The sequence below is a fragment of the Leucoraja erinacea genome, chromosome 11 (genome assembly GCF_028641065.1).
Source record: "Leucoraja erinacea ecotype New England chromosome 11, Leri_hhj_1, whole genome shotgun sequence".
NCBI classification, from domain to species: domain Eukaryota; kingdom Metazoa; phylum Chordata; class Chondrichthyes; order Rajiformes; family Rajidae; genus Leucoraja; species Leucoraja erinaceus.
The window spans coordinates 4290508-4316828 of NC_073387.1; the positions used below are offsets into that span (position 1 = coordinate 4290508).

At 44.5% G+C, this 26321-nt stretch overlaps 1 protein-coding gene across 5 annotated transcripts in view; it reads left to right on the forward strand.

The window, feature by feature from the left end:
• Positions 1 to 26321, forward strand: part of LOC129701422 (serine/threonine-protein phosphatase 2A 55 kDa regulatory subunit B beta isoform) — a 565371-nt gene that overhangs the window by 428373 nt on the left and 110677 nt on the right. For all 5 annotated transcript variants that reach the window (XM_055642585.1, XM_055642587.1, XM_055642586.1 and 2 more), the window contains one exon: positions 19380 to 19477. In XM_055642585.1, coding sequence (XP_055498560.1) covers positions 19380 to 19477 — 98 coding nt within the window. The remainder of the gene's footprint in view (positions 1 to 19379; positions 19478 to 26321) is intronic.

The following is a 26321-nucleotide window of genomic DNA, read 5'->3' on the forward strand; positions in this document are numbered from 1 at the left end:
CCTCTGGTAACTTAGGCTACATGAGGATGCTGTATGTTAAATATGCAGTGGCTCAGTATCGGACTGCCCTAGCAGCCTGAATTCCAGCACACACTGAGGCACTGAGCAACAGGCTGAACATTTGAATGTAAATGCGATTTGTCTCCAATCCGCTTTTGATAGACACCGGAGGTCAGATCCCATTTTTTTTTAAACGTTCAAATGTGCCAAGTCCTGATAAGATGCATTTGCTTCCCATTAGAATGGGGGATGCAGGATATCATCACTCATGCAAGCCAGCTCTCGTAATTACATCCGCACACTATTGCAGCTTCCCTCCGAGAAATTAGATAGCAGTGGAAACCAATTTATGGACACATAACTGCTTTGTATCCCAACCCCAAGCTCTCCACAAACACAGAAATCTGCAAAATTATTGATTCCTGCTGTCTATCTTTGCCTTTACTGGGTGATTTAAAAAAAAAAGCTTCAGATTATAACAGCAATTAAATAATTCTGTTTCCCCTCTCTGCTGATGCTGCCCGATCTGAGTGTCGATAGGATTTTTTTGGGTTTGAGTTTGATCGTCACTGTCCAGTGATATGTGAATTTGGAGACTGATTTAGACGGACTGGGCAAGAGGGTACAGCAAGCCCTTTGACAAAGTCTCCCATGGAAGACTAGTTTTTGAAATAAAATCATGAGAGGAATAGATCTGGTAGATGCACAGAGTCTCTTGCCCAGAGTGGGTGAATCGAGGATCAGAGGACATGGGTTTAAAGTGAAGGGGAAAAGATTTAATAGGAATCTGAGGGGTGGCGGTGGGTGTATGGAACAAGCTGCCAGAGGAGGTAGTTGAGGCAGAGACTAAAATTGGCTTGGTGGTAGGAGCTGGAGGGTGGGGAGTGGAGGATTGTGTTTCAGGCTGGAGACCTGTGACCAGCGGTGCGCCATAGGGATCGGTGCTGAGTTCCTTGTTGTTTGTCATGTGTGTTAAAAGTTTGAACGAGAATGTAGATGGCATGATTAGTAAGTCTGCGGATAACAGCAAAATTGGTGGTGTGTTGGACAAGATATAATGTTACAAGATATACAACAAGTGGCAACGTGGGCAAAGGAATTCAGCTCAGACAAGTGGGAAAATGCAATTTAGGAAGTTAAACCAGGGTATGATATACACCCTGGGGGAGTGTTGAAGAACAGCCAGATCAAAGGATATTAGTACAAGTGCTTTAACTCCCCCTCACATTCCCCCACTGACCTTTCTGCCCTGGGCTGTCAGAGTGAGGCCTAGCGCAATTTGGAGGAACAGCACCTCACGCTTCACTTGGGCAGCTTATAATCCAGTGCAGGTAGTATGAAGGTTACACAAAAAAGCTGGAGAAACTCAGCGGGTGCAGCAGCATCTATGGAGCGAAGGAAATAGGCAACGTTTCGGGCCGAAACCCTTCTTCAGACGGGCTGCACCCGCTGAGTTTCTCCAGCTTTTTTGTGTAACCTTCGATTCTCCAGCATCTGCAGTTCCCTCTTAAACACAGGTAGTATGAATATTGATTTCTCTAACTTCAAGTAACCATTGCTTTCCCTCTCTCTCCATCCCTCCCCCATCCTAGTTTCCCGACCAGTCAGACTGTCCTCCTGATTAAATTTTATCTTTATATGCCTCATTGTCACTTCCCCCGGCTAACAATGATCTATTCTGCATTTTCCTTGATCTTCGTCCCGTTTGATCTCTTGTTTTCACACCTTACCCTTCCATATCTCTGTGGCTCCCTCCCCTCGGACTCTCAGTCTGAAGAAGGGTCGAGACCCAAAGCGCCACCCATTCCTTCTATCCAGAGATGCTGCCTGGCCCACTGAGTTACTCCAGCTTTTTGTGTCTATCTTCTGCTTAAAATGAGTGATACTTCCAGAGATCGCCCATTGAACGGTGGTTTGTGTGCATCCTATTTGCAGACCACCAAATTGCACAAAAATGTAGTGAAGTTTTGGGGTGGTAGCTTTCGCCTAAAGGAACAGGCAATTTATACAAAGGGTATAAAATACTCCAGCATTTTGTGTCTATCTTTAGTACATAGTTCCCTGGAAGTGGTGATGCAGGTAAACAGTGGTGAAGAAGGTGTATGGCATGCTTGTCTTCATTGGGCAGAGCTATAAGTCCAAAAGATGAAACAGCGGTACAAAATGTCGATGAGACCTCATTTGGAGTATTTTGTGCAATAATGGTTGCCTTACTATATAGGAAGGATGTGAATAACTAGAGAAGGTGCATGAAGGTCTTACAAAAATGTTGCCAGAATTGGCGGGCTTGAGTTATGAGCTAAGACTGAATAGGCTGGGACTGTTTTCCCTGGAGTTTCCTGGAGACTGAATAGGCTTGTGGTGTTGGGGCTGACATGGAGTCGGGATGGGTGTTACTTTGTTTGGCAAGAATGATTTTCTATTTGATCACCACAGATGACAATCACATCGCCATTTGGTAAACAGGTTGAATACCACAGTGGGGTGATTTCCTTTCCCAGTCCGCATCAACTGGTAAATATTACTCAAGGGCACCACCCTTGTCACTGGGTCCTTATGTAGAGGGATCAAGTCAACTCCAGAAACAAAGATCACACACAGAAATACCCAGAGGTTCAAAGCTAAAGTGGGGGCAGAGTTGAGAACCAAGAATTTGTCACCCAGAAGGCAGCAACTGTGGGGGGAATGCACAGTCAATCTTTCAAATTCTCTGAGGTGAAAGATGGTTAATTTTGAGCTGAATATCTTCAAGTCAGACTATGATCTAAATGGTGGCCGACTGGGAAAGGGGGAGATTGCAGCGAGACCTGGGTGGCATGGTACACCAGTCAGTGACAGTAGGCATGCAGGTGCAGCAGGCAGTGAAGAAAGCGAATGGTATGTTAGCTTTCATAGCAAAAGGATTTGAGTATAGGAGCAGGGAAGTTCTACTGCAGTTGTACAGGGTCTTGGTGAGACCACACCTGGAGTATTGCGTACAGTTTTGGTCTCCAAATCTGAGGAAGGACATTATTGCCATAGAGGGAGTGCAGAGACGGTTCACCAGACTGATTCCTGGGATGTCAGGACTGTCTTATGAAGAAAGACTGGTAGACTTGGTTTATACTCTCTAGAATTTAGGAGATTGAGAGGGGATCTTATAGAAACTTACAAAATTCTTAAGGGGTTGGAGGCTAGATGCAGGAAGATTGTTCCCGATGTTAGGGATGTCCAGGACAAGGGGTCACAGCTTAAGGATAAGGGGGAAATCCTTTAAAACCGAGATGAGTAGAACCTTTTTCACACAGAGTGGTGAATCTCTGGAACTCTCTGCCACAGATGGTAGTTGAGGCCAGTTCATTGGCTATATTTAAGAGGGAGTTAGATGTGGCCCTTGTGGCTAAGGGGATCAGGGGGTATGGAGAGAAGCCAGGTACGGGATACTGAGTTGGATGATCAGCCATGATCATATTGAATGGCGGTGCAGGCTCGAAGGGCCGAATAGCCTACTCCTGACACCTAATTCTATGTCTGCTGCATCTGTTCCATGACAATGCTGATTTATACCAAGAGTATACTTTGTGGTTGTAATGTGCTTCGATTCCTAAATGTTATAAAATGCTCAATATCATTGCAAGCTGTATTTTCTTTCATATATTTATTCATTTGAGAGTCTGTGATTCTTATATAGTCTGTGATTCTTATATATGTGTTTATATATGTGTGTGTTTACATTCTTTCAAAATAGTGTATAGAACAGTAGCCAGTACAATTTTTGATCTCTGCCTTTCCCTTGTCTATTTCCTTTGCTTGGCCAGTTGTTAGTTGTATAACCTCACCAAACATGGAATGAGTGAATAACCCAGCACTGAATGTGTTGTGAATCATACACACTGAATAACACTGCTCCTTCCACCCCTTGGAAGAATCATTAATTTGGTCCCATTATCCCTTCTTTTCCCTACAGACCTGCAAATTTTGCCACTTAGATTTTTATCCAAATCCCTTTGGAAGCTTTCTTTCAAATTTGCCCCCCCCCCCCCCTCTTGCGGTCAGTATGGTTTGCACCACCTATCAATTTTCATATTGATAATTTTAATTTCCATTCTCATTCACGTTGCTGTCAAGGCCAGCATTGATTAACCATGAATAGTTAGTCGTGACTGTGCCTCAGTGTGCAATAAGCTCTGAATCCGTGGTCCGGAAAATGAGCATGTTGATTGATTTGCTTCACAAATCCATTTTGCCAGGTTTCAAATTGTGACAATTAAACGACTGTCACGCAGAAATGTCACTTGATCGAGGCAGATTATTTCATGTCTCTCTAAACGTGAAGCCCCCGCTGCAGCCCCGATCTGCTGACGCTGACACCCAACTTGCAGCGGCAGATGTTGTCTCATTTCAAATCTCTGTGATCAATCTGTCAGGAACTTTCGTTGTTTTCACGCACAATATGTTTTCACCCCTGTTTCCAACGCTTGGTAGTCCAGCTGTTAATTCCCTTCAAAATTATAAATAACAGCCATGGCAAGGGATTAAATCTCCTCCACCATCACTCCCCTAGCCCTTGTGAACCTCTCGCCAATAGGTTGGAGGGCTGCTCCCTGCGCCAAGTGAGACTATATCTCCTTAATGACTTGGCTGTCTGTTCCCAGCCTGTTCTCCCCTTGTTCATCATTAATTCCAAACCTAATGAGTTGTTGAAAGATTAAGAAAATGTGCTGCATACATGTTGCAATCCATATACGCTGCAGCTGTAATTGTTCTCATGACACTAAGTATTGGCAATTGCAACATTTACGAAGCAAATTGAACATGTTGCTTTCCCACTGAGAGGAGAGGTGTTTGTCAAGTTCAGTCAGCCTTAGGCGGTCTCCTCGAGAGTACATGTAGGCAGGAGGGAGAGGCGGCAAAGAGATGAGGGCGTGCTTCCTATTGAGAGTAATACCTGAAACCCTTTATTGTGGTAAACGAGGAATGCCTCGTTTACAACCTGAGACTGAGTTAGTTGGTGGTCCTTGTAATTCTTTGAAGATAGACACAAAATGCTGGAGTTACTCAGCGGGACAGGCAGCATCTCTGAGTAGAAAGAAGGCCCATCCATACTTTCTCTCCAGAGATGCTGCCTATTTCGCTGAGTTACTCCAGCATTTTGTGCCTATCTTCGGTGAAAACCAGCATCTGCAGTTCCATCCTACACCTTGTATTTCTTTGTTCCAGTGACCATCTGACTGCACGTTGAAATATGGGCCCACTTGGGCCCAAAGCAGTTGCTTGTCCTTACATCATTTTATTTGTTTTAAAGCTAATAGTCTGCAGCCAACTGTTTATGTTCCATGGCTGGGTTTTTGGCTGGGAAATATTGCTTGCTCATTCTCCCAGGTGACTATTCTCCTGCAGTGGATGCAGATAGCAGGAGCCCTCTGTTCCCTTGACTCAGTGATTATTCCTCTCCTGTGACTTGGGCACCATATTTAGCAACAGGACTATATATAGCACGATACAGGAGACAGGCCCTTCGGCCCACCAATTCCTTGCCAACATCAAACACACATTTTACACTAATGCTGCTCTAGCCCACTTTATTCTCCCCTCATTTGCATTTCTTGCATTTCCGTGTGATAAAGGAGGCTATTCAGCCCATCAAGTCTATGCTGGCTCCGAGTAATTCCGTAACCCCGAAATGTTCCTGTAAACTATTCTATCTCGTAGCCATCAATTCCTCCCACCCACCGACACTGGGGGAAAATGACAGCAACCGTTAAATCTAGTAACTTGCATGGCTTTGAGACGTCGGCAAATAAACCTGAGCACGCAAAGGAAATCTACAGGGAGAACATGGGCAGCCATGGTGGCGCAGCGGTAGACTTGCTGCCTTACAGCGTTGCAGTGCTGGAGACCCGGGTTCGATCCTGACTACATGTGCTGTCTGTACAGAGTTTGTACATTCTGCCCGAGATTTTCCGTTCCCCCACTCCAAAGACGTACACATTTGTAGGCTAATTGGCTTGGTAAAAGTGTAAAATTATTATTATTATTATTATTATTATTATTATTAAAGCTTTATTTCAGACACAGGTCTATATACACATCAAACAGTACAAAGAATTACAAAGATACATTAAGAAATTGCATATTAGCCTAAAATATATATAAGCTATTGCACCAATGTCATCTTAACCCTAGTGTGTGTAGGATAGTGTTACTGTGCGGGGATGGCTTGTCGGTACTGACTCGGTGGGCCGAAGTGCATGTTTCCGCGCTGTATCTCTAAACTAATTTGAAACTAAAAACATACAGATAGTATCGGAGGTCAGGAGTGAACCCAGGCGACTGGAGCTGTGTGCGGCAGCAACACCACCTGCCCTGATACTTTGCCAATCGAATATTTGTGTTATAAAGTCATCCGCACACCTTGTGCTCATGCATCCAAGCATCGCAGTAATAGGTACAAGTTACAGTCCGAACTAAGGCAGATGGGTTCCCAGCTTACCCCAACGGCACTGAACCTAAACGTGGGCACTTAGCTCTACCTAGCTCAAATCCGCTGACTCTACACAAAACTAGGGATTAAACTGGCTTATTCCAGATCTCCGTCATAGTGTCTCAATTAACATGGTTACACCCCTGCGTCAATAAGAAAGTTAATGCTCCTTGAAACTATCGTTATGTTGCGACTGCTAAGTATATTTTAAAAGTGTAATTGGCAATTGTACTACAAGATGCTCCATTTTATGCTCTAAATAAAATGCATAGAAAAATATGGTCGGATATTTTTTAAGCATGTTTTAATTTTCACCAATTTAACCACGGCAAATCTAACCACGGGAAGCAGATTGAAGGTAATTGGTGAAGATCAGAGGGTAAATTGGTATTTAAACTGAGTTGTTATGATCTGGAAAGGCTAGGTTTAAAAAGATGAGAGCTGATTCAATTATGACTTGCGGGAATAAATGGGTGTACACTTTAAATCAGGAAATATTGCAGTAAAGTCAGAAAGTGTTGGAATTGCTCAGCAAGCGTTCTTTTTGAGAAGACTTGCAAGACTGGTGGGGGTCTGGTGGTAATCGGTCACTTATTTCTCCAGATGTTTGTTACCCTATCTGAGCTCAAGGAACCCCACTGCATGTTGGGGTTGGGTCGGTGTATGTTCTGATGGAACCTTGGAGTTCGGTATTTGGCGACTGTGAGCATATTTGGGCCACATATCTGAGGAAGGATGTGCTGGCTCTGGAGGAGGTCCAGGGGAGGTTTACAAGAATACTTCCAGGAATGAGTGGGTTCGCATATGATGAACATCTGACAGCACTGGGCCTCTACTCTTATGCAGTATAATGTGGATAAATGTGAGGTTATCCATTTTGGTGGCAAAAACAGGAAAGCAGACTATTATCTAAATGGTGGCCGACTAGGAAAAGGGGAGATGCAGCGAGACCTGGGTGCCATGGTACACCAGTCATTGAAAGTAGGCATGCAGGTGCAGCAGGCAGTAAAGAAAGCGAATGGTATGTTAGCTTTCATAGCAAAAGGATTTGAGTATAGGAGCAGGGAGGTTCTACTGCAGTTGTACAGGGTCTTGGTGAGATCACACCTGGAGTATTGCGTACAGTTTTGGTCTCCAAATCTGAGGAAGGACATTATTGCCACAGAGGGAGTGCAGAAAAGGTTCACCAGACTGATTCCTGGGATGTCAGGACTGTCTTATGAAGAAAGACTGGATAGACTTGGTTTATACTCTCTAGAATTTAGGAGATTGAGAGGGGATCTTATAGAAACTTACAAAATTCTTAAGGGGTTGGACAGGCTAGATGCAGGAAGATTGCTCCCGATGTTGGGGAAGTCCAGGACAAGGGGTCACAGCTTAAGGATAAGGGGGAAATCCTTTAAAACCGAGATGAGAAGAACTTTTTTCACACAGAGAGTGGTGAATCTCTGGAACTCTCTGCCGCAGAGGGTAGTCGAGGCCAGTTCATTGGCTATATTTAAGAGGGAGTTAGATGTGGCCCTTGTGGCTAAGGGGATCAGAGGGTATGGAGAGAAGGCAGGTACGGGATACTGAGTTGGATGATCAGCCATGATCATATTGAATGGGCTCGAAGGGCCGAATGGCCTACTCCTGCACCTAATTTCTATGTTTCTATGTTTCTACTCGCTGGGATTTAGAAGGTTGAGGGGGGACCTCAGTGAAACTTACAGAATAATGAAAGGCATTGACAGAGTGGATGCAGAAGGGATTTTTTCCACTGGTGGGAGAGACTAGGACCAGAGGTCGTAGCCGCCGAATTAAAGGGCATTCTTTTAGAAAGTAGATGAGGAAGAACTTATTTAGACAGAGGGTAGTTAATCTGTGGAACTCATTGCCACAGAGGGCTGTGGAGGCAAAGTCAATGATATTTTTAAGACAGAGATAAACAAATTTGTGATGAGAATGAATGGTTATGGGGAAAATGGGATTAGGAGGCAGAGATCAGCCATGGTTGAATGGCATAGACTCGATGGGCCTAATGGCCTCATTCTACTCCGATAACTAGTGAAGGTGAACTATTGGGTTTAGTGTAAGCAAGGTTGAGTGTCGGGCTAGTGAAATCTGCACAAAATCGTCTGGGTGTGAGTGGTGTTTGCATTGAAACCAGAGAGGGTGTGTTTTCGGGTTGCCTTAATTTGTGTTGGGTGCTGAGTGGATGGCTGAAGTGCACAGTTGGGTGTGGGTGTGGTTTTAGATTTATACCGTGGTGTCGGGGAATGCTGGGGGTGGGACAGAGATGGGACTGATTAATATCAAAGCACGTGGAATCTGAAACCATCCCTTTGTGTAAGGGCCGAACTGGATTGTACTGGCTCTCAAAAATCATCACTAATAGGAATCTGAGGAGTAACTTTTTCACACAAAGGGTGGTGGGTGTATATAACGAGCTGCCAGAGGAGGTAGTTGAGGCAGGGACTATCCCAACGTTTAGGCAGATACGAGTCTGAAGAAGGGTTTCGGCCCGAAACGTCGCCTATTTCCTTCGCTCCATAGATGCTGCTGCACTCGCTGAGTTTCTCCAGCAATTTTGTGTACCTTAGGCAGATACATCGATAGGACAGGTTTTGGGGGATATGGGCAGATGCGGTCAGGTGGGACTGGTGCAGCTGGGACATGTTGGCCGATGTGGGCAAGTTAAAGGCACATCCATTAAAAATGAACCACCCACGTGCAACTTGTCACTTTTCTTTGTGGTTATTTAATTACCTTGAGAGAATAACTGTCAATTTTGGAACAGTAGTGAAGCAGAATTGATTTCTCCAATACGGGGATGGTCAGAGATAGCTGTACTGCATTGTTCGTCTAACACGGGCTGACAGGGAAAAGGCAAATAATGAAACCACTGTCCAATAAAGGAGATACTATCTTGCGGCATTTAATGTGAATGTGTTAGTTATGATTTTTCAAATTTGGTAAGATTGTGATAATGTTCCTACAATTGGTAGAAAATGTAACAGGACTGTTTTAAATGAAAGAGGCGGTGAAGAACAGGAAACTATAGACTGCTTAGCCTAACATCAGCGCTAGAAAAGACTAGAGGCTATAATAAAGATGAGATAATACTACACTGTCAAAGATAGACAGAAAGTGCAGGTCAGGCAGCATCTCTGGAGAAAAAGGATGGGTGACATCTCAGGTCAGAATCCTTTAGACTGAAAGTCAAGCAGGGGGAGCTAAAATGTCTCTAATATCTAATGACACTTCCAATGTCATTGTTATTAGACAAATTCAGCATGGATTAGGGAAGGGAAATCATGTTTAACTAACCCACTGGCATGTTTAGGAGCATGTAAGCAATGAATGTGATGTACTTGGATTGTTAGAAAGCCTTTGATAAAGTCTCACAAAAATTTAACAAGCAAGATTAATGCACATAATATCGGGATATTGTATTGACTTGGAGTTAAAACTGGTTAGACTTTTAGACTTGAGATACAGTGTGGAAACAGGCCCTTCGGCCCACCGAGTCCATGCCAACCAGCCATCACCCCATACACTGACAGTATCCTTCACACAATTTACAGATACTTTATTGTCACATGTACCTAAGAACAGTGAACTGCTTTGTTTTGCATGCAGTCCGGTAAACCTATGTAACAGTCCTCACCCCGGCAGTACACAAGTGTCGCCACGTTTTGGTGCCAACAATGTTTCAAAAGTCCACCAAGCATTCCTATCTACTGCCTGCCGCGGCACATGGCAACAGCAATCCCCTCTCCCCCCCTCACCTCCCCGGGTCTCCCCTTTGTTCTCAGCAGCTCTCCAACGGCCCTCCTCGCCCTCTGACGGCCCTCCGCACTCTCAGACGACCTTCCTCTCTCTTCAATGGTTCTTCGATGGCCTACCTCCCTCTCCGATGGCCCCCCTTGCTCTCTGGTGGATCGCGGGCCCCATCTGGTTCTCGCGGCACGGGACCCATTCGGTGTCCATGGTGGGTGAGCCGGGCCCACCGGAAGGCTTGGCCTTGCTCACCGGGAGCATTCCCGGCACGCTGCTCGCCCGGAACAATTTTACCAAACCAAATTAACCTACTGGTGTGTGGGAGGAAACCGGAGCACCCGGAGAAAACCCACATGGTCACAGGGAGAATGTACAAACGTACAGACAGCACCTGTAGTCAGCATCGAACCCTGGTGTTTGGCGCTTTATGGCGGCAATTCTACCGCTGCGCCACCATGGCAGACTGGAATAAGTGGGTCTTTTTCGGGGCAGGAGATACTAAAATAGTAAGTTACCATCAGAATCAGCGCATGAGCCTCATCTCTTTATAATATCTTAATGAGTTGGAGAATACAATGTAATGTTTTGAAGTTTGCTGATGACATTAAACTACATATATTGTTAATTATGAGGAGTAACCAAAGAAGCCTCAAGCCAGTTTCTTCAGAGATATTCACACTTAGAAACTCTCCAATGATGACAGGTTTGTCTCAAGTGCGTCTCGCCCCGAAACGTTACCCATTCTTTCTCTCCAAGGTTCCTGCCTGTCCCGCTGAGCTACTCCAGCTTTTTGTGTCACTCTTTTGGGAAACTGGCCTTCAAGAAGTCAAGAATCAGCTCCTTGGATAGACACAAAAGCGGGACCGGCAGCATCTCTGGATAGAAGGAATGGGTGACGTTTTGGGTCGAATCCCAATGAGCTCCTAGGTTTTACTGACAATGAGAATGGGAATGCGTTGGTATTCAATGTGACTTAGATGTTCTTGTTCTCCTGTCACTAAGGACCCGCAGATCCAGCAAGTAGTTAATGTGACAAATAGTATCTTGTCTTGCTGAACTTATGTAGGTCTCTTGGTCTCTGTACCATAGAAAGGATATACTTGCCATTATAACTAATAAAAGTATACTAAACTGATTTATAGGATGAAGGGTTGGTGTAAGAGGAGGAATTAGGTAACTGGATTTGGATGAGGAACGAGAGAGAATCTAATTGAAAATCGCAAAATTCTGCCAAAGCTAGACAGATAGCATGTGAGGAGATGTGTCTGTGCATGCAATTTTGGACTTGGATGAGGGACAACGTTTTTATTCTGTGAACATACGTAACATGGTTGTGGAGATTAAATTGCTAAATATTTGAGGAGATAAATTTCCGTACAGAAGCATCAAGGGCCATTGGGAGTGACCGGATATATAATTTTGAGGAAGGTGGTCAAACTATAATAATGAAAGGCAGATCAGACTTGAAGGGCCAAAAGGCCTGGTGGTGCTGCTGTTTCCTATTTTCTATGTTTATCTTTTCTGCCAAGGCCTGCTTACTTAATGAACGATGTGAGCTGTACTTTGGAGATTTAATGGAAATTGCCTCACCTGTGATGTTGCAGAGGAAAGAACAGCAGTGGTTAAGCTAATCACCAGACCACCATTGACTAATGATTGAGATAGCTACAACCATGCACCAGCTAATTTCTTTTTTGATGCAGCAGTGGCATTAACTGTGAGAGATTTTTAGTAGTGAACCTGCAAATGCATCCTATGTTAACATTAAGTTCATCTCCTGTTGCCTCTCTCATGTTCAGCCACGATTGTCTCTGATTCAAAACTTCCTGCAGTTGACAGGTTTTGGTGAAATCAGACCCAGCTTCAAGCACCGGTTACCAGGTTATTTTGCCTAAATCTTGATAAGTTCCACTGTTGCATTGTGTCTAAGACGGGTAGATGGGTGGCACAGTGGCACAGCTGGTTGAGCTACTCCCTCACATCTCCAGAGACCCAGCTTCGATCTTGACGTCCAGAGCTATGTGTGTGTGGAAGTTGGTACGATTGCCCTATGATCGCATGAGTTTCACCCTGGAGCTCTGGCTTCCTCCCATATGCCAAAGGTTTGTGGGTTGGTTTAATGGCCATTGTAGCTTTTCCCCCAAATTGTGGAGGAGTGTTGGAATTCAGGGGGAGTTGATAGAAATCTGCTGCGAATAAAATGGAATTATTGTAGATGAGTGCTTGATGGCAGCCAGATGTCCTGTTACCATGTAGTATAACTCCATGGCCTCTATTAATGATTACATTTAATTTATGCAGGGGTTTTTAGAAATAAAAGATAGCTGACCAAGCGTCTGCACTGAAGGTAAAGGTATTGTGATTCTAATGTGTTTAACTTCAGTACCACATAATGGAATCAACCACCATCCATTGTTTCAATGTGCAATGTGCACTCAACTGATTAATATATTGTGTAGTGAGCCCGCCTGGTCCAAGGGTAGACATCATGTCTTCTTGGCGTTTTTGACTGAAGGTCTTAAAAACAATTCAACGTCAATAAAACTTACCTTAAATCAAGGATGAGCATGTTCTTGGAGCCATCTCCTCTCAATAGTTTTTAAGAAGGAACTGCAGATGCTGGAAAATCGAAGATACACAAAAATGCTGGAGAAACTCAGCGGGTGCAGCAGCATCTTTGGAGCGAAGGAAGAGAATGGTTTCAGCCCGAAACGTTACCTATTTCCTTCGCTCCATAGATTGCTGCTACTGCACCCGCTGAGTTTCTCCAGCATTTCTGTGTACCTTCCTCTCAATAGTTGCTTGATTTTCATCATCTTTACCAACTGAATGTAACAGCACTTGCTTATGGCCACCTCTCCCTTGCATAAATTTGACTGCAAATCTGATCTTGGTCTTCCTCATTTAGCAAAGGACAGGCTAGATGCAGGAAAAAATGTTGGGGCAGTCCAGAACCAGGGGTCACAGTTTAATAATAAGGGGTAGGCCATTTAGGACTGAGATGAGGAAAACACCTTTTCGTCCAGAGAGTTGTGAATCTCTGCCACAGAAAGCAGTGGAGGCCGATTCACTGGATGTTTTCAAGAGAGAGTTAGAATTAGCTCTTAGGGCTAACGGAATCAAGGGATATGGGGAGAAAGCAAGAAAGGGGTAGCTGATTTTGGATGATCAGCCATGATCATATTGAATGGCAGTGCTGGCTCGAAGGGCTGAATGGCCTACTCCTGCATCTATTTTCTATGTTTCTAAGGCATAGCGCACAGTGAAAGATGGGCACACTGCAAAGATTACACTGTGTCTTCACTAGGGCTGGTTACTAGTTATTTCTATCTCCAGTTGTTTGTGGACAGATTGGATTGTGATGTTGAAATTCAGGTTTGGTCTCCTCTGCACCGTTCACTGAATTTTAGCAACAAGTAACATTTGACAGCACATTGATTTAATGATCTGTGAACGGCCCAGATGGCAAGAGCTGAGATGAACAATAAAGTACACACGTCCAATTAATATTCAAAAGAAACAAACTCCCAAACACCACTCTGTAGTAACTGGGTTGATCCTGCATGTTGTGATGTTTTCCTGATGACTGAATTGCAGTAATAATTTAGTTGCTTTGTGCTCTTGGGTACAGAAGGTACTTTAGTAGATGTGCTGTAGCCCTTTAGTCCAGTTAGTATAGGTAAGACAGCCAGGAGGGAAATGGGAAACATGGTAAGTAGTGGTGTCCAGGAAGGAACTGCAGATGCTGGTTTACACTGAAGGGCCTATCCCACTATGGCGACCTTATTTGCGAGCTTAGGGGAGTTTGCGCTCGCCACAAGCTCGCAGCATGGTCAACACATGGCCGAAGGTGGTCACTGGGAAGTCTCCTTCATGGCCGAGAGGAGTTCCCACATAGTGGTTACTACTCGAGGCCTCAGATTGGTCACGGAATATTTTTCAACAAGCTGAAAATTTTCCAGCCAGCAAAAATTGGTCGGCATGGAGAAAATCGACACTTTTGAACTGGTAGTGCAGTGGTAGTGGGGTCGCCATGTTGTTAAAGGTAGTCAAGGTAACCGCAGGTAATCTCCTTTGCTGACCGGGCATTTTAATTGGCTCATTGGGGAAAAATAGCACAAGTTTTCAGAACCAAGGAAAGCCGACCTGTAATGTTAAATGCCCACTAAACTTCACAGCTGTGTATCTCTGGCTTATTAAAAGTGTCTACACTCCTTCTTCTTCCCCCCACCCCCCCCCCTTATTTCCCCTTCTCTCTCTCCCCCCCCCCCCCCCCCCCCCCCCCCCCCCCCCCCAACGTTCTTTTAAAGGACTTACCGTACACTGTGCCAGCGATCTTTAACCTTCCTGTTCAACGCAGCTATCACCTTGGCTTTGCACAGCGCTCCCCCGCTTTCCCTGGCCCCCGCCTTTGCGGTGTGTGCGCGTGTGTGCGTGTGCGTGTGCGTGTGCGTGTGCGTGTGTGTGTGTGTGTGTGTGTGTGTGTGTGTTCAGTGCTGACGGTCGATCCAGCTCACGGTGTTTCAGGCGAGTGCCCCCAAGCATGACGGTCGCAGACAGTTTGCTCAAAAGTCGCGTGAGTGGGACAGGCCCTTGAAGATCGACACAAAATGCTGGAGTAACTCAGCAGGGACAGGCAACATAGCAGGTATGGTAGGTCGTTTTAAAATTGTGAAATCTGAGTGCAAGACTCAGCTCCTGGAAGTTAGTGGGATAATTTAAATTTGGATTTTAAAAACTTTAGGAAGAAATAAAACAATAATTCTGAATATAAACTGATTAAAAATAAAGAGGAGTCTTGATTTGAGTGGAGTATAGGGCCAAATATTTACAGATGACAGAGGAAAGAAAGCGCGAGTTTATATTTGGGTTCTGTCTGATTTGTCCAGATTTACAGCGATGAGGATTTAGAGTTGCTTTGCACCTCCTCCAACCTCATCTATTGTATCCGCTGTTCCAGATGTCAACTTCTCTACATCGGCGAGACCAAGGGCAGGCTCGGCGATCGTTTCGCTGAACACCTCCGCTCAGTCCATCTTAACCTACCTGATCTCCCAGTGGCCCAGCACTTCAACTCCCCCTCCCATTCTCAATCTAACCTTTCTGTTCTGGGCCTCCTCCATTGTCAGAGTGAGGCCCAGCACAAATTGGAGGACCAACACCTCATATTTCGCTTGGGCAGTTTACACCCCAGCGGTATGAACATTGACTTCTCTAACTTCAGATAGCCCTTGCTTTCTCTCTCCATCCCCTCCCCTTCACAGTTCTCCCACCAGTCTTACTCTCTCTGACTACATTATTTCTTTGTCCCGCCCCCTAGCCTGACATCAGTCTGAAGAAGGGTCTCGACCCAAAACGTTGCCTATTCCTTCCCTCCAGAGATGCTGCCTCACCCGCTGAGTTACTCCAGCATTTTGTGTCTACCTTTAAAATAACTAACTGCCTGTTTCACAAACCCTCAAATCCCACCAGATTGGATTCCCCTTCTCGTAACACTGGGGAATTGTTTGTGGCTTATTTTGTTGCGACACCTCTTCCAGCAGGCTTCTGAGGGAATTGGAGCATGTTCCTAATGCACCTCTTCCTATAACTGCTGAACGGATGGGCAAGCCATGACAGGCCATGTGCAGAAGGCTAATCAACCTTGAATGTACTGCTGGTGTATGCATCTTGTGAATTATAAAGAGCTGCTCATAATGGGAGTTTCAGAGCAGTCTCCAGACTAAAGATTAAAGAATGTTTACAGTGATTCTGTAAGTTGTTGTAGATAGGGACATTACTTCCACTGATGGGGGTGCAGAACAAAGCAATTAACATGAAAATCACAACTAACTCATTGATGACTAATTTCAATGCTTTTTCATAAATATTGCAAAACTCTTATTGAACACTCACCACAATGTGGAGACACAGAACAATTGATAGCGTACATTATTGCAAAGATAGGGAAGGTGGCAAAGCAAAGGAAAAGATGGAATTTAGCAAAGAGATTTGGAATGAAATCGATGAGATGCCAGTTATTGTACAGACCAACCTACCATTGTACACTTTAGTTCTTATTGTTCAGTTCAAGAATTTCAGATAAGTATCTTTATTCTAAATGCTCTGGCAATTTCAGATAACTGTTGTGCATTGTTTTATCTGAATGAATGAATGCATGAATGAATGAATGCATGTATGAATGAATGAATGAATGAATGGTTGAATGTCTCCAAATCTGATGAAGGACATTATTGCCATAGGGGGAGTGCAGAGACGGTTCACCAGACTGATTCCTGGGATGTCAGGACTGTCTTATGAAGAAAGACTGGATAGAATTTGTTTATACTCTCTAGAATTTAGAAGATTGTGAGGGGATCTTATAGAAACTTACAAAATTCTTAAGGGGCTGGACAGGCTAGATGCAGGAAGATTGTTCCCGATGTTGGGGAAGTCCAGGACAAGGGGTCACAGCTTAAGGATAAGGGGGAAATCCTTTAAAACCGAGATGAGAAGAACTTTTTCTCACATAGAGAGTGATGAATCTCTGGGACTCTCTGCCACAGAGGGTCAGTTGAATACACTTCATTGCAGCTATATTGGAAGAGGTTCGGTTATGGATGTGGCCCTTGAAAAGGCAAAGGGGATCAGGGGGTGCCATGAGAAAGGGGGTAGGGATTGGTACTGAGTCCTGGAAAAGATCTTGAACATGATCGATCATATTGAATGGCTGTAGCAACTGGCCATTCTAACAGTTTCTTCAGCTTTGTATGTTGAGAGGAAGACATGCTGGAGCTTTGGAGATATCTTTATTTTTACCTCACCAAGCCGTCCCAAATTCTGACCAAGACCTTCAAGAAATTGCAGAGAGGTTGTGGACATAGCCAAGTCCATCACACAAACCAACCTCCTCACATTGACTCCATCTAAACCACGCTGCCTCGGGGAAGCAGTCTACATAATCGGGAACTATATTCATCATTCCCTCTTCTTCCCTCCACCATAGGGCAGAAGTATAAACATGTGAATGAAATAAAATACCAGAGCAAAAGGAGGCTACTTCCCTGCTGCAATCAGACTACTGAACAATCCTCTTGGGAAAAAAGCTGTTTTACCTCCTCTAGTCTTGCGAGGTGAGACCTGGAGAATTAAGGTGACAGTGGCATCTTATGGACAGAATGGAATGCAGTGTGGTATTCTCCAACATGCATTTCCCAGGGTAGTTCAGATTATGGAGTTTGATTGCACACAATAGTAGGTTCAATTGGAAATAAAAATACCTTACAGCTTCACTTGGAAATAGTGCCCGGCTCCATGTCGGCGTTTTGGAGCTGAAAAGGAGGGGGAGCATGGAAAGGTGCCATTTTTACTAGGGGGTACTAATCGTACATGGTCCTAGAAAAGTCTTAACGAAAAATGATCGATCGTCGGTCGCAAATGCTATTATTAGTTTTATAGCCTCGATAATCTGTTCTAATAGTTTTTAAATTACTGTCTGATTCCGCAAGCTTTGCATGTTGAGAGGAGAGACATGCTTAAAGCTTTGGAGATATACTTTATTTTTACTCACCAAAATGTCCCATATATATGACCTAGAATATCAAGTTATCTATAGAGAGGTTTTGGACTTTTTATATCCCGCAGTATTTTTCCATCACACAACCAACCTCCTCGCATTGACTCCGTTCTAAACCACGCTGCCACGGGAACCCACTAGAAAGCCGATTTAAATCGGGCATTTATTTACATCATTCCCTCTAAATTCCTTCCATTGGGCAGAAGTATAATGTAATTAGATATAAAATCATGTACTCCTAGATTATCCGGAATAATCTTTGGACCTGCTGCAATCAAAAAACTACTGAACAATCCTCTCATAAGAAATGGGGGTTTGACTATCCTGATTTCACACCTTTTTGTAAATCTTGCACTCAATAGGAAAATCTGCGCTTTCTCTGAAAATGGAGATATGAAAGTGAATTTGGTGTCAAATTAAACTTATTGTTATGCTTTTCTGATGGGATAAATTGCAGACTTGATTTTTTAAATCTCAAAATTTTGTAACATTGCACACATAGTATGACTTGTCTTGCTTGCATGCAAACAAAGTCTTTCTCTATATCTCAGTACAGGTGACAATATTTAATAATAATAATAAACTCAATACTATTTCTTCCTTACTATACCTGACTGTGTTTTGTATCTCACATTTGTGGCCTCATTTCCTCACCATTCACATGGAACAGGGGTAGGATCTCCTCATCCTCATCTTCCATCCCATCCACTTCCATATGTGAGTCAACGTTTGTAATCTCTACCATCTTTATTGTGATGCCAGAACTAGACAAAATGTCCCCTCCCGCATTAACAATTCTGTAAAGGCCATCTCTCCACAAGGCTTGGGTCCCTCTTCCATCCCCTCCAGCACCCAACCCCCCACCTCCCAGCAACACCTACCCTTTCACCTCTTCCCTCGAGACATCTTGAGACATAGCCCCTCTGATAAAGCAACAATGTACTCATACTGGCGCCAGTGCAGTTTCCATACTCCTACACGAGTACTGATGAGGTGGAAAACATTCCAGAAGTCATGGAGGAAATCAACATTGGAAATCGGCAATGCCTTCAGCAGCAAGGTTTGTCCCAGGAACATTGAGATCTTGCAAAGACACAGGACAGCATCAATGAGATGCTTCAGTGAAATTCCACAGAGTTAAAAATCACAAGGTCATGGATATTAGGTTAGCACAAAAGAGCCTATCATCGGGGAGCAAAACACAGAATAAGAAGGGTCCTGACCTGAAGCATCATCTGTCCATTCCCTCCACAGATGCTGCCCAACCCACTGAGTTCCTCCAGCAGTTTGTGTTTTGCTCAAAAGTGCAACATCTACAGTTTCTCGGGTCTGAGGTGTGAGAGTCTCTTTTGCCCGTGGTGTTGTATCTGGCCTTTCTTTCTGTGCCCTTGTGTGGGATAGTGGTAAGCAGCTGCCTTGAACCCTGCAGCACAGGTGAAGGACCAGCGACGTGTGGGCTTTGAGTGGAGCTCTGAAGCAATTAGCTGGGGTTGGGAACTGCCTGCTGTATTGTGCGCGGCGGGGGAGGAGAGGCGAGACTGTTTGTGACATGCAAAGAAATCCCTTAACTTGCATTTTGTTTCTGCTTTTGTCTTTCAGCCGATATTATTTCTACGGTAGAATTCAACAGCACAGGAGAACTGTTAGCGACAGGGGACAAGGGGGGTCGAGTTGTAATATTTCAGAGGGAGCAGGAGGTGAGTTGCACTGAAAAGCCAGCATGTCTGTTTTGTTCCTATTAGGCAGAATCCTGCTGATTTCCAAGTCACATTGATATCGAACTTTAAAGCTCTCCTACGAGTGACTTGGGAAATGTATTCCTGTATCTGACGAGCTGACATTTTTCCCCTCAGGCTTTTATGAGGCTGCATTTTAATATCCTTCTTAATACTGGCAGATCGGTTGCAACTGTCAAACTGTGCATGCTTTTCCTTTCAACATGCATGTACATGGTTTATTTAACTATTCATGCAAAACGAGCAGAACCTGGGAACTATGGCAATCTGGTTAGAGGATAGTGGGCTTGAGTTTGTTCCTGAGAGTTGGACACAAAATCTTCACCAACACACCAGTACTGAAACTTGAGGTAAAATATTAAAATAGACTCCTCCTTCTTAAAGTCACAAACGATCCTATTTTATTACTTTTGAAAAAGGGTAGGTTCACCCTTGTGCAAGAAGAAACTGCAGATGCTGGTTTAAACTGAAGATAGACACAAAAAGCTGGAGTAACTCAGCAGGACAGGCAGCATCTCGGGGATTTTTGCATCCATTCCCAGGTTCTCCCTTGTGTTCATGGACTATTGAGTTTTTAGAGATACAGCGTGGAAAAAGGCCCTTTGGCCCACCAAGCCTGCACCAACCAGCGATCTCCGCCCATTCACACTATCCTACACACACTAGGGACAATTTTTTAACATTTCTACCAAGCCAATTAACCTAGAAACCTGTACATCTTAGGAGTGTGGGAGGAAACCGAAGATCTCAGAGAAAACCCATACGGTCACAGGGAGAACGCACAAACTCCGTACAGACAGCACCCGTAGTCGGGATCCAACCCGTGTCTCTGGCGCTATAAGACAGCAACTCTACTGTTGCGGATTATAATAGACAGCTTCTTTGATGGTTGTCACCAGGCCAGCGATCGGACCACTCCTCTCTGGCGACCCCCGACAAGGGTTTGCCCGCTCCACGATGGAAAAGTCCCCGCTGCGCCTGCTATGCCGATGCTCCGGGCCCGACTCCGGGAAAGGCCGCTCCAATCCATGGTGTTAGGCCGCGAGGGAAGCGACATGGGAAAAGTCTCCGAAAGCAGTACCCCCCCCACCACCCACACACACAAGACATCCGGAGAGACACCCAAACTGACACTAGACACGCCAAAACAAACAACAAAAAGTAGAAATAACGAACACGCTGCTGGCAGGGCAGCTGTCCCGTAGCGCCCCGACCGACCAAGAACATACACGCCACTGGGGATTAATGGGACTACTGTGGATAGGATGAGCAGCTTTAAATACCTGGGAGTCCACATCACAGCGGATCTGACATGGACAACACGCACTGCCACACTGGTGAGAAAGGCAAGGCAGTGCCTTTACCACCTCAGGCAGCAGAGGAAATTCAGAGTCTCTCTGAGGATCCTTCAATCCTTCTACTCTGGTGCTGTAGAAACTATCCTGACCAGAAACATGTCTATCTGGTTTGGCAACAGCTCTGCCCAGGACAGGAAGGCTCTGGAGAGAGTAGTGCGTTCGGCCGAACGCACCACGGGAACTACACCGCCCCCCCCTGCAGGACCTATACACCAGGAGGTGCAGATCCAGAGCCAGCAAGATGATGAAGGACCCCTACCACCCAGCAACGGACTGTTCCAGCTGCTGCGGTCAGGCAAACGCCTCCACTGTCATGCTGCAAAAACAGAGAGGATGATAGGAAGTTTCTTCCACACAGGCCACCAGACTATAAACTCTGATCTCACCAGGGTGTAAATACTGTTGCGTCTTCTTTTTTTATTGTAAATACTGGTTCTGTTCTGTTCTGTTGTTTTGCACAATCCTGCAGGAATTGCCACTTTCATTTCACTGTACATCTTGTATTTGTATGTGACAAATAAAGTTGACTTGACTTGATTTGAAAATGTAGAATGGTTCATTGTTAGCTGAGGGGAAGGTGACAACGAGGCTTACAATCAGTAAAATTTAATCAGGAGTACAGTGAAATTGTTTGGAGAACTAGGTTTGGGAGAGACGGACATAAATGAAAAGCAGGGATTACATGAAGTTAGAGAAATCAATGTTCATGCCGCTGGGTTGTAAGCTGGCCAAGCAAAATATGAAGTGCTGTTCCTCCAGTTTGCGCTGGGCCTCACTCTGACAGTGGAGGAGGCCCAGGACAGAAAAGTCAGTGTGGGAATGGGAGGGGGAGTTAAAGTGTTTAGCAACCGGGAGATCACGTAGGTCTAGGCGGACTAAGCGGAGGTGTTCAGCGAAACGATCACTGAGCACCGAAGCATTTAACAGAATATAGTAAACGCACAATGTGTACAGCAGAGAGAGAGGAATGTGAATAATGTCCATCCATGTTGGTCATCAAGCCCCTGTTGCCACCAATTCTACACTTAGCAAATTTTTATTCTCACCATATTCTCATCAAATCTCCCCAGATTTTACCACTCATCTACACAAGATAGGCAATTTACAGTGGGCAATTATATGCACTCTTCGAATACCCGAGGACATAAAATCTCCCAGAGAGAACCTACGAGAAAAACTTTGAAACTCCACACAGACAGCACCAGAGGTCAGGGTCAAACCTGAGTCACCAGAGCTGTGAGGAGTCAGCTCCAGGAGCTGCTTCATTGAGGCACCACAAAATGTTGATAGGATAGTTGGAGAGAAATGGAACAAAGCTAAAAGATGATGTGTTAACTACTTCGACCAAGTGCCTGTTCAGTGTGGTGCATTTGACAATGACTCACATACAGTACAATGAAATACCTGTGGGTGGAGCTTGCATCCACATTTAACATCCATGATAATAAGTACCAGCATCTGTGACAATGCCTACCAACAGTACAAAATGTGCTCCAAGTTGGAATAGGCAGTACCAATTTGGATTGAAATGATCTTTCAATTCCATCGTTTGTTTCATTTTGAATCAGAAAGTGAAATCCTGGCCAAGATTCCCTGTGGGGAAGGTTCAAGGGAATTAATTACAAATTACTGATGTATCCCATTTCATGTTCCATCTTCAGATTAGTTATTGCTACGGCCAGCAGTTGTAAAAATGTTGGTGGGTGTCTTTCCTTTAAGCACTGCAAGTGGAGATGACATTGCTCTGCTTTTGGGCAGGGTTGTCCCAAGATCTGGAACAGCTGAGAGATAGTATTCTATACCCAAGTGATTTAAGGGGGAACTTGGAGATGGCCTTTCCACAATCCTGCTGTCATCAACTTTCAAACTGGTGCTGGTCGTAAGACGGTCAGAGAAATGAATGGAGAGATTGGTTTCCAAACTCAGCCATACTAAACGTTTTATTCATTGGCTTTGGTGCTGAGACATAATGAAATGTACTCTCATTACCATCAGAGGTGCCAGTTACCCAGCCATTTTATCTCCATCTCTTGATTTTCCATTTTAGTTTTCTTTGATTCATAGAGGTATATAGCATGGAAGAGAGCCTTGAGCCCAACATGTGCATACCAACCATGCTACCAAATCGAGGTAGTCCCTGCTGGCTAATATTCCTCCAAACCTTTCCTATCCATGCACCTGTCCAAATCTATCTATTTTTAAAATGTCACAATTCCGGCTGCCTTTCTTTTTCATTCGTCCAGCCTATAGGTCCCAATGCTCAATACTCGCAGGATCCAATCCACATTTACATGGAAGGCTGTAGATAACCTTCTTCCAAAGTCAAAACAAAACTGCAAGACACTCTGAACTTTTCACCTCGATGGGATATCATCCACATCTTCAATGTAGGGGGAGGACTATTGATCGTGTGCAGCAGGCACGCAGAGTGGAATTTTCTTGCCCAGAGTAGTGGAAATCGATTTGGAAACCGTTGGAGGAGGCGGGTGATGTGGGTTGGGGTCACACCATTGGGGGATAGACCCAACGGGTCCCTTGTATCATTAAAACACTGTGTTCTGCCGTCGTCCGGCTGCCTGTTGCCTTTTGATTGTAATCGTGTTGTCACAATGCCCAATTCGCAGTTCCATCGGGATGGAACATATGCCTTTGCACCTGCCCCAGCCAGATTCCCACCCCGCATGCTTCGGAGGAACAACCCAATAGACCCAGGTGGTTAGTGTGACGCCACACCCCACTCCCCCAAACGCCGTTGGGGAAACAGACCCAACGGGTCGGCACTTGGTCTAGTATCTTTTAAATGTCATAATTAAACTTTATTTGTCATTCCTCAGCCTATAGGCCCAATGCTCAAGATCCCACCGTAAATGTAGATAATCTTCTTTAGTCCACTAAACCACCAATTATAATACCATCCACATCTTATGAGAGGACTAGATCGTGTGGGCGCGCAGAGTCTCTTGCCCAGAGTAGGGGAATCGAGGACCAGATGATGTAGTCATAGAAGCCCTTGTATCATCCACACAGGTTCACTCAAACCTTTCCTCTTAAACTTTCCTCATTGTTCCAGGCATGAACTTGTTGCATCTGGGTTATGCATCTCCAAATCTTTCCACTGATGCAGATTAAAGCTGCATTCGGTTCTCCAAATGACATGTCAACAAAACCGTATACAACTGGGAGAAGTCTTCTGGTCATTTGCATCTCAAACCCCATACTATTTGGCTGGCTGTCATACTGTTTACATTGCTGGTTGTTGTCTGTAACTGCACGTTAATCTGCTGCATTCTATTAACCAACACTCCCACATCCTCTAGATATTTGTTTAAGAAAGAACTGCAGATGCTGGTAAATTCAAAAGTAGATACAAAATGCTGGAGTAACTCAGCGGGTGAGGCAGCATCTATGGAGAGTAGGAATTGGCGATGTTTCGGGTCTAGACCCTTCTTCAGATTCTCTCCATAGATGCTGTCTCACCCGCTGAGTAACTACAGTTTTTTTTGTCTATCCTATATTTGTTATTTTGAATATTTGTGAAGTATTCACGGGGGAAACTTTACTGCTGGATGAGAGTGTTGTGCATTCTTTTGTTAACATACAGTGCATTCAGAAAATCTTCAGACCTCTTCACTTTTTCCGCATTTTGTTATGTTACAGCCTTATTCTAAAATACATTAAATTATTTTTTTTTATTATCAATCTACACATAATAAAAAGCAAAAACAGGTGTTAAGAACTTTTTGCAAAGTAATTAATAATAGCTGAAATATCTCATTTCCATAAGTATTCAGACCCTTTACTCAGTACTTTGTTGAGGCACCTTTGGCAGCGATTACAGCCTAAAGTCTTCTTGGGTATGACGCTACAAGCTTGCCACACCTGTATTGGAGTAATTTCTCCCATTCTTCTCTGCAGATCCTCTCAAGCTCTGTCAGGTTGGATGGGGAGCGTCGATGCACAGCTATTTACAGGTTCCTCCAGAGATGTTCAATCAGGTTCAAGTCCGGACTCTGGCTGGGCCACTCAAGGACATTCACAGACTTGTCACGAAGCCACTCCTGCATTGCCTTGGCTGTGTGCTTAGAGTCGTTGTCCTGTTGGAAGGTGAACCACCTGATGTCCTGAACGCTATGGAGCAGGTTTTCATCAAGGATCTCTTTGTACTTTGCTCCGTTAAGCTTTCCTTCGATCCTGACTAGTCTCCCAGTTCCTTGCCACTGAAAAACATCCCCACAGCATGATGCTGCCACCACCATGCTTCTCCGTAGGTATGGTATTGGCCAGGTGATGAGCAGTGCCTGGTCTCCTCCAAAAGTGATGCTTGGCATTCAGGCCAAAGAGTTCAATCTTGGTTTCATCAGACCAGATTATCTTGTTTATCATGCCTTTTGGCAAACTACAAGCAGGCTGACATGTGCCTTTTACTGAGGAGTGGCTTCAGTCTGGCCACTACCATAAAGGCCTGATTGGTGGAGTACTGCAGATATAGTTGTCCTTCTGGAAGGTTCTCCCATCTCCACAGAGGAACTCTGGAGCTCTGTCAGAGTGACCATTGGGTTCTTGGTCACCTCCCTGACCAAAGCCCTTCTCCCGCGATTGCTCAGATTGGCCGGGCGACCAGCTCTATGAAGAGTCCTGGTGGTTCCAAAGTTGTTCCATTTCAGAATGACGGAGGCCACTGTGCTCTTCGGGACCTGCAATGCTGCAGAAATTGTTTTATACACTTCCCCAGATGTGTGTCTCAACACAATCCTGTCTCGGAGGTCTACGGATAATTTCTTCGTCTTCATGGCTTGGTTTTTGCTCTGACATGCATTGTCAACTGTGGGACCTTATATAGACAGGTGTATACCTTTCCAAACAGACAATAGACAATAGGTGCAGGAGTAGGCCATTCAGCCCTTCGAGCCAGCACTGCCATTCAATGTGATCATGGCTGATCATCCCCAATCATATCCAATCAATTTAATTTACCACTAGTGTACTCCAATCAAGATGTAGAAACATCTCAAGGATAATCAATGGAAACAGGATGAGCCTAAGCTCAATTTTGTGTCATAGCAAAGGGTCTAAATACTTATGTAAATGTGATATTTCAGTTATTTCTTTTTACTTCGCAAAAATTTCTAAATGCCTGTTTTCGCTTCTTCATTCTGGGGTATTGTGTGTAGATTGATTATTAAAAAAATGAATTCAATCCATTTTAAAATAAGGCTGTAACGTAACAAAATGTGGAAAAAGTGAAGGGGTCTGAATACTTTCTGAATGCACTGTATGCTATGTACAAGGTCTTGTTTTCTTCAGATGCTTTTGCTTTCAAACTTGCACTATGGCAAGAGTTGCCTACCTACTGCCATTGTCTGATGTTGTAGGGATTTGGTTGTAGGTAGTGGTTGAACGATTCCCCATTTATCTCATGGATAAACTTCCTACTGGAATGGGGCGTA